This window comes from Enhydra lutris, unplaced genomic scaffold (assembly GCF_002288905.1).
Source record: "Enhydra lutris kenyoni isolate GAN:26980312 unplaced genomic scaffold, ASM228890v2 scaffoldscaffold60, whole genome shotgun sequence".
Classification (NCBI taxonomy): domain Eukaryota; kingdom Metazoa; phylum Chordata; class Mammalia; order Carnivora; family Mustelidae; genus Enhydra; species Enhydra lutris.
This window is the reverse complement of record NW_019154144.1, coordinates 10,404,833-10,413,935: the sequence shown is the minus strand read 5'-3', so window position 1 is coordinate 10,413,935 and position 9,103 is coordinate 10,404,833. Positions and strand designations below refer to the sequence as shown.

The window sequence follows — 9,103 nt, the reverse complement described above, 5'->3', positions numbered from 1 at the left end:
AAAGAAAGAAAGAAAGAAAGAAAGAAAGAAAGAAAGAAAGAAAGAAAAGAGCTAATGGAAAAGTAAAAGGTAACTTCTCCTGGCAAGTAGATTAATAGAACAGAGAGCTGGAATCCATCACATGACTCCTTTGGTCAAATGTAGTGTTTTTTTCCATCCTTTCTCCACCTTAGAATGAAAACTGTTCCAAATTCTTCATGTTATAAAAGGATGGGATTTTGGGGGGGTGGGGAGCAGACATGGGAAGGTGTTAGGTCCTAAAACTCTAGAAGTTAGGTACTGATTTAATTCTCATAACTTCTCCTGGTGTATCTGTAGTTGAACCATATGAAATTGCTAATATTTGTTTTTGTTTCTCAAGCATGACAATTTCATATGATCAATTCTAATATTTTGAAAGGAAGGCCATCAAAGGTAGCATTTTACAAGATACATGAGAAAGAATGGTTATTTGCAATACTTCTTTAATAATATTTGTTTTCTGCCCCCTATTATGATGTATTTGAGTAAACACATTCTGTCTCCAACTGGGCTATAAGCTCCCTGGGGGGCAAGAACTTTCTTAGTCACTGTGATACTGCATGTGCTCTGCACTTGGCCATGCACTACGGTAGGCACTCAGGTATCTATTACATTAAATAAATAAATAAATATATATGTATTATTCCAAAACAGAAGCTTGTTAAAGAGCCTTGGTCATTTCAAGTAGTATAATCCTACTTGTCTAATTTCATAAAGGACCAGAGGGGGAAGAGGGCAAGAATGACTTATTATGGATGTTCTTATGAGTTTGTCCAAATAGAAGTGTTAGACTCATCAAAATGAGGTATAACAGACCAAGGTTGACCCCTTCTAGGTATGTTGCATCTGGTGGGGCCAAGCTTGTAAGTCTTTTTACTCTTAAAACTGGATTTGGGAGAAGTAGACTAACCATAACTTGGAGGACTCTAGAGAAAATTGGATCTCTTTTAAATGAATTTTCCCAGAAGATTTCACCACTAAAATGTCCCAGGATAACTACTCTTCGTCATACACATCTCTGGGGCTAATGAGTTTCCTCAGAAAGCCATGAGAGCTAGAGGGAAACAAGCCAACTTGCTAATGGAAAACCTCTCCACTTTTGTAAATTATTCTTTAATAATGAAAGTTTTAATAATAAGTGCTGCTATTTCTTGAGCACGTCATACATACCTGGCCCTGTGTTTAGTACTTTATTTCATTATCATGTCGAATCATGCTTAATCTTCACTACCCTCTTCTAGAGATGAACGAACTGAAGCTCAGGAAAGTTATGGGAGTGTTCCCAGGTCACAAGCTAGTTAAGTGCAAGGGCTAGGACTTAACCCTCTAGTTTTAGGGGCCATGACCTCAACTGGTGACCTGGTATCAAGAAAAGGAAGTAAATCAGGCAGCAATCCTCATTACAAATCTCAGGAGAGTTCAGAGACCAAGAGAAAGAAAACACCTTAGCAGTGTCTTCTGTTGATGTTACCAGCCCTTTGCAATGGTATATAGCTTATAAACGGGTTTCTTCTTTAAAAAACAAAAACAATGGCACAAAATCTTTCTGGTGAATAGAAATGGATTGGAGTCCCCATCTTGCTGACATGCTTGTGGTTCTAACCTTGGTAACTCTAGCTATTGAGAACATTGGCCAGGCTAATGTTAGGGATTCATGCATGGGAAATCAACTGAATTTTCCTATCCCCATCCTTCCCCCACTCAGCCCCAAACCCAAATACTTCATGACTCAAAGAGAAGTTAGAGGGTTTTAACTCTAGGATGCCATGATATTTGAACTAGAACATAGCTCTAGAGAAACAGCAAATTCTGAAGTACATTGGTTTTAGGGACTTAAGAAGATTTTAATTCTTAAGATTTTAAAATCTTAAGAAGATTTTAATTCTACAATTTTTTCAATACTATTGAAGATGAATGAGAATGTTGACAGTCATTGACATTTAAGGTAAAAAAAATCTATTACTTAAATCTTTTGTGCAGGTATCTTTAGTAAGGACACCAATTTCCAAAACATCCTTTTAAATTAATGTCAAATTCAACACTTGGCTAGAAGTAGGTTGAGTGGCTTACAAATAAAATCTAAAAATTAAATGTCAAGGATCTTTAGCTCTTTACCACAAGAGTTTAATCTCTAGGGAACCACTTTTCTTTAGTCACTGACTAGGAGGAGGAACTAATTTTCCCCAAGGTTCAAAGTGTGTATATTGAAGATCCTCTGAGAAGCATTTGTAGTCCATTGAAAATAATGGATCATATAGTTAGGAGATAATTTGTGGCAGTTAGTTTCAATGTGGTAAAATTTTAAGCCATATTTTCTCTCCTAGGTTTGATCCTGGTCCTGCCCTGCATAGATGTCTTTGTCAAGGTTGATCTCCGAACTATTACTTGCAACATTCCTCCACAAGAGGTAATTCAGGTTAAAGATATGCTCTTAGAAATAAAACCTGTATCTTTCCCATTCCACGGACAGTTGATGTTTTACAGCACGTTTTCAAACTATAAGGGACTGGCTTGAGGAGCCCTGGTGAGTCTTAAAAACCATGGGGCTTTGCTTTTCCCACTGACAATAAAGCCAAGGGCAAGGGCTGCCTTGCTGTAAGACTTGGAATGACTCGGAGTGGTAAGTCCCAGAGAAGAGAGAGAAAAGATATAGTTGGCAGAGAAGCTGGGATGGAGAGCAGTAGCCAAGAGCTTGGAAGAGTCAGATAAGTCATTGTATAAAGCGGTTGAATTTAATTTGGTGGAGGGCAGGGTTTGGTTAGGATTTTATACTTGCTGTCACCTTTCTAGACTTTTTATTAAATCTCTGTGATTCACTTTTTTTTAATGTGTGATTGGATGCAAAACAGTGGAAGCCCGTAAGGAAAGAGCACAGATCCCACTTGCATTTTGATTTCAAATAATTCTTTGCCATTCTTAAAGTACTGTAAATAAATATCCAAGACCAGTAACAGGGCATTAGAGAAGAGAAACAGAGTTACCAAGAACCAAAATGATTCAGGAAGAGGAAAGAAAATGTGAGTAGGGTCTACAATGTGGGAGGGCAGAGGTGATGAGAGGATTATGAGTTGATGTTAATTTTCTTCTCTGTGGTCCAAGAAACTCAGTCAAGATCCAATAATCCCATCGCCATGACACTGGTAGGAAGTACAGAGTCCTTATTTTGGGCTTCAGCCTGTGTCCTAAGAATTGGAGACACTTAGTGACCTACCACGGGCCTTTTCTGGCTCCATACTCCCCCGTTCTAGGTTCGGCTCCTACAGTCCTGACAGAGAGTTCTCACTGGCTGCAAATCACCTCGTCACATTATTCAGAAGGATTAATACAGAGCCTCTGTGGAAGCAAAGAGATTTCCCTTTATGTGAAAACAGAACATGGTCTCTGGTGACATCTATGTTTTCTAAGCAGCACTGCTGTTCATCAAATCTGATAAAAACTGAAAACCAAAAAGATGGCAGGTGTCAGGGAAAGAAGCGTTCTATCTCTGTGTAGATGGTAGAATTCCACCGAGTTCCTACTTGCCACCTTTTAAAATAGAAAGTGCTTAGGCTCCCGTGGCAAATCAAAAAGCTTCTGCCTGTGGGGTGTAAGGCCTCCCTAAGGTGAAGTTACAGGGATAGGTTCAGACGATGGGTGGGGTACAGACCCCACGATGGGTGGGGATTTTGTCACCAACCAGGATGACATTGTACGGCAGCCTAGGGCAGAGTTTGGGTGATGCTGGCCTGAGCTGTGGCGAAGGGTCTCCTCCTGGGGAGAGGGCTCTTAGGCTGGTTGACACTGTCCGTCACTGTGACAGTCATAATAAACACGCGATCTTCCCTGTCCTCGCTCTCCAGATCCTCACCAGAGACTCCGTGACTACGCAAGTGGATGGAGTTGTCTATTACAGAATCTATAGCGCTGTCTCTGCCGTGGCTAATGTCAACGATGTCCACCAAGCCACATTTCTGCTGGCTCAGACTACCCTGAGGAACGTCTTAGGGACGCAGACCCTGTCCCAAATTTTAGCTGGCCGAGAGGAGATTGCCCATAGCATCCAGGTAAAGATGCTGAGAATGAAGAGCCTGTGTCCTTAGTTCATTTATTTTGATTATCAGTGATGATCAGCTATCAGTGGTTCAAAGAATCCGTCTCACGTGTGTGTGCACGTGCACTCACACGTGCAACACACACACACGCACACACAGCTACTGTAGACATTGGGCCTCAGTTTGTGGTTTTATTCCTTTATAATCACAAGCTCTAAGTTTAAATATGTGAGCAGGACATGGGGAGCTGAAGGAATTGGACACCTTACCTATTTTTTTTTAATTCAACATATGAGTTAGCATTGTACATGTTAGCCTTTTCTGAGGAGGTTAGCGTCCTTTTTAATTGAGCTTATTCCAGAAGAAGGGCCACCATTTCTCAGACAGTCCATGTGTTTCTGCATTTCAATGGAATATTTGAACAGGATTCAACTGACACCCTGCAGGCCTGCCATCCCTGGAAAATCCGGCACGGAGCCACCTAGCTCGGTAGTTACGGTGACAGTAATCAGAATTATAGTAATGGTGAGGATGTTGCCATTATCCATCTCACCCCTCACCCATCCTAGTTCATAGACAATTACATTTCTATGTGGCCCTTAATCAATTATGCTTTGATTCTGAGTCTCCCTTCTCTGCGTTAGTAGGGAATTTCAGCTTTGGTCCTTGGCATATCTTCCAGAGTCTACTGTGACACAAAGACCTAAGGCTTTATGACATAGTGTTGGTTCTATAGAACTCTCCATGTCATTTGTAAGAGCCCCATGAGTTTGACAACTCAGATGTTTCCCTTGCCACAGTCCATTCCCCGGCTTCTTGGGAGGTCTCACCATCTCCCCAGTTCTGTAGAAATTGTGGAAAGGCAAGAGATAGCTTGCTGTTTGGTAGCAGAGATCTCTGCCCCTGGCCTCGGAGGAAACAACCTGTCTGATTTCATTCTCTCACAAGACATTCTTTCCCACCCCTCTCTCTGCAGGATAACCAACAGGACATCCTCAGTGGTCTTAAGTTTTTACAAAAGACAAGCATATCTTTGATTTTAGGCTGCTGTGCTCTAAAAAAAAAAAAAATATATATATATATATATATATATATATATATATAATATATATGTAAGTAAGCATATATATATAAGCATATATATGTATATATATATAAGTAAGCATATATATATGTATATATATATATACATATATATACACATGCCTGACTACCTGTTTAAAACTACCTGCCACAGGGGAGAGGTTAAACAGAGCAAGAGCAAGGCACAGAGTATCTCAGCAAGTACCCAATACTATTTATTGAGTTATTGTGAGGCATTGGTAGATCTCTTACGTGTATTATCTGCAAAGCTCATGAAAATCCCGAGAGGGACCCTTTTAGAGGTGGAACAACCTATAAGGAATCAGAGAGGTTAAGAAACCGGCCCAGTGATTCACAGCTGCAGATGGAAGAGCCAGGACAAACCCCAGGAGTGCCAGAGAAGGCCATACCTTGTTGCTGGCTAGATGTCTGTGACAAGAAAATGCGGGATATTTGCCCAACTCCCTTGTCTTCTGACCAATACCCTTTCTTGTGATTTGGAAACAGACCTTACTTGATGATGCCACCGAGCTGTGGGGGATCCGGGTGGCACGAGTGGAAATCAAAGATGTCCGGATTCCGGTGCAGCTACAGCGGTCCATGGCTGCGGAGGCCGAGGCCACCCGGGAAGCCAGGGCCAGGGTAAGAGCTACTCCGTCCACACTGGAAGGCAAGATGCCTAGCTTTGGAGCAGAAAAGGATAGACCTTGAATGGAAGATCAGGCTTCTCAGTGATTTTGATAAGAAAAGGGTTGCTTATTCACAGTTTTTACTGAGAATTTCCTCCTGAGCTAAAAGTAATGGGCAGCTTAATGTACCTTGAGGAAGTTGGGCAACAGGTCTTGGGACAGTCACTTGCCCAGTGGCTTAGCAAGGTGGGTCCCAAGTGGCTGCATTTCTGTCCCCTAGAGAAAAGTCAACACAGCAAACACTAACTCTGAGATCTCAGCTCACACTCCGTGAAGCCGATTCTCTTGTGGCTCAGGAATCTACATTTTTATAAAGTTAGCAATTCTGCTTTTTTTTTTTTTTTTTTTTAAATTATGGAAGTATAACTGACTGACAACGCTAGAGTAGTTTCTGGTGTACAGCGTACTGATCCACCAGCCCTATACATTACTCAGTGCCCATCGCAGCGGGTGTAGTGACCCCCTGGAAGCTGGCATTCCGCAGTAGCCAACCCCGTGCCCGTCTTTTGAACATTATCGTTAGGTATGGTTAGTGAGCTGGACTGAAAGGGAATGGTGGGGTGATTAAACCCAATCCAGGGTAGAAGACACACTGTAAGCCTACCCTGGCCTCGAATGTTCTTGAGTCCGTTGGGTCGATAGCCTTCATGGCTGCGGGAATGGGTTTCCCAGAGTATCAGAAACCAAGGGAAGATGAGAACCCTTTTGCCTAAGCTCCTCAGAATCTTCCTTGAGAACCAATGAGTTTTCCCCTGCCCTGGTCCCTTTCCCGTCTCTGCTTTATCTGGGAAGCTCCAGCAGCTTCTCAGCAGTGGACGTGGAGGGCACAGAGACAGTGAGTACCCGTGGTAAATCCATCTTGGGCAGGAGAGAGCTAGATGGGGAGCCAGCAACAGGGAGAGCCCTCCCACGGGGGTTCTTAGACTGCCCTGCCTGCTGCTGGCCATCCAGGGCGGAAAGAACTTGAAACAGTCCTCACACTGGAAGAATGAGGCTGAACTGGCATCAGAATTAAGGTCTCCTAGGATAAGAAAGAACAACAGGGAGAAGCGGGTGCACGCCTTGAATTTCAAACTTCTCTGAAAGCTAGAGCGGGGGATGGGGAGGCTCCAGGGTAACTGGCCCGCATTATTCCCCTAAAGCACATAACGATGTGAAACTCTCACCCTCGCCAAAGCAGTAGTTCGATGAAACCCCGTGGCAAAGTGGGGCGGGGCGGGGGAGGGGCGGCAGACCGGCATGGGTTGCAGCCAAAATAAGAAAGCCCGAGTCACAGTTCGAATGTTTCTTTCTGAGCTCTTTTATTTCTGCCGGCTTAGGTCGTTGCCGCCGAAGGAGAAATGAATGCTTCCAAGTCTCTGAAGTCAGCCTCCATGGTGCTGGCCGAGTCCCCAGTAGCCCTCCAGCTGCGTTACCTGCAAACCCTCACCACTGTGGCCACCGAGAAGAATTCCACCATCGTCTTCCCTCTGCCCATGAATATCCTGGAGGGCATTGGTGGTGTCAGCTACAATAACCACGAGAAGGCTACGAACAGAGCCTGAGGTCCTCGGGCTGTGGTCAGCGGCTGCTTGGGGAGCTGTTGCCAGTTTTCTCAGAAGAACCCCGCGGTCAGAAGGACTGAGAATTGCAACAATGTTGAACCAGAGTGACGCCGCTGCTAGAATAGCATTGTTAGGGAAATGCCATAAAGCCTCCCCGCAAAAGTGGGGGGCCTGGTTTTATTATCCCAGAGCATAAACAGCTTTGCGTTATCCATATTAGTCAGTTAGCAGGCGTTCGGACTTAAGGCAGGAACTTGCTTGCTCGCAGCAGGGGGAAGAAATCTTTGCAAGACCTTGGCTAAGATTTCAGCATTAATTTTTATTGGTTTTAAGAAGCTCTCTAGATAATTTATAAAATAACATAGGCCTCCTCTTTATACTAGATATTTGCTTTTTATAATTCCCAAGTAACTATTTGCTAAATCTCCAATAATGGCAAAACCCTCCCACCCTTCTCACCCCCAACCCTCTGTGTTTGAAATCCGGATTGATTTTGATGTGAAAGGCTGAAGAGGCACCCAGGCTGCAAACCCATCACAGCGCCCGGGGCGGACTCTTGCTGCCCATGACCAGTGGCCAATGCTCAGCCTCCTGGCAACTTTGTCAGCGGCTGGGACAGTGCACGGCGCTTACAAGCAAGAATGAGGCTTATGACTGGTTCTGTTGGTTGGAATCACTGGGGAATATCCTGTGAACCTCATGTTTTTCACCCCATTATTAGACCCAAGAGCCACCAATAGTTAAGAATTGTAAACGCTATTCACCCCCCCCAAAACCCCCTAAACTGTTCAAAATAAAGAAGCTGTAGACTAGAATATAGATGTGATGTATTTTAAAAATTGCTTTGTCAGAGATTTTTTTGTTGTTGCCATGGTACAGTTTTGAGTTGTATTTTGAGCAAAGGGCTAGGATTTTTTGTTACCATGTACTGACTGCTGTGTGTGAACACCGTGCTCAGCCCTTTATGGATGCCGAGAAGAATCTTTATTTTGCAGATGAGAAAGTTGATGGCAAGAGTTTGAAAAACTTGCCTAAGAGCCTGTCGCTAGTTTTGGGTTAGGATTTAAAACTAGGTCTCACTGCAAAGTCCTTGCTCTTAAACATCATCCTGGTTTACTTGGGGCAGGTGCGAGGGGGCTCCTCTTGCCTTTCAGGTTCTGCAAGTGTGGGGGCCCACTGGAGTTTTTCATCGTGTCCAGGACTCTGAGAGCATGCACACACATGCACACATGCTCCCCACCCATCTCATGCTCCTTTTCACTGCACACGGACTTCCTGTATAACACTCCCCATCCCAGGCCCCGGGCTCTGCTTACATCCCCTCCATATGCTCCCCTCGCACGCGTCCTGTCAACGTATAGATATTAACTACATATAAATATAAAGTAGGGATCACATTCTGCCTTTTGTTTGTTTGTTTGTTTTGTTTTTAAAGATTTTACTTATTTGTCAGAGAGAGAGAGTGAGTGAGCACAAGCAGGAGGAGCAGAAGGAAGAAGGGAAGCAGGCTCCCTGCTGAGCAGGAAGGCCAATGCGGGAGATGCGGACTGGATCCCAGGATCCTGGGATCATGACCTGAGCCAAAGGCAGATGCTTAACCGACTGAGCCACCCAGGCATTCCTGCCTTTGGTTTTGTAACCTGCTTTTTTTCATAAGACCGTATCATACTTGGTATGAGTTCTGGACAATTCACAGTTAATACATTTTTTAGTAGATTCTAGTGACTCTTTAACT

The 9,103-nt window shown here is 43.7% G+C and overlaps 1 protein-coding gene across 1 annotated transcript in view; it reads left to right on the top strand.

Annotated features, from left to right (window-relative positions):
• Positions 1 to 7,368, top strand: part of LOC111158577 (stomatin like 3) — an 18,909-nt gene extending 11,541 nt beyond the window's left edge. Inside the window, exons 4-7 of the mRNA XM_022520698.1 lie at positions 2,346 to 2,428; positions 3,861 to 4,064; positions 5,643 to 5,777; positions 7,144 to 7,368. Of these exons, the coding sequence (XP_022376406.1) occupies positions 2,346 to 2,428; positions 3,861 to 4,064; positions 5,643 to 5,777; positions 7,144 to 7,368 (647 nt within the window). The remainder of the gene's footprint in view (positions 1 to 2,345; positions 2,429 to 3,860; positions 4,065 to 5,642; positions 5,778 to 7,143) is intronic.
• Positions 7,369 to 9,103: the final 1,735 nt, after the last annotated feature.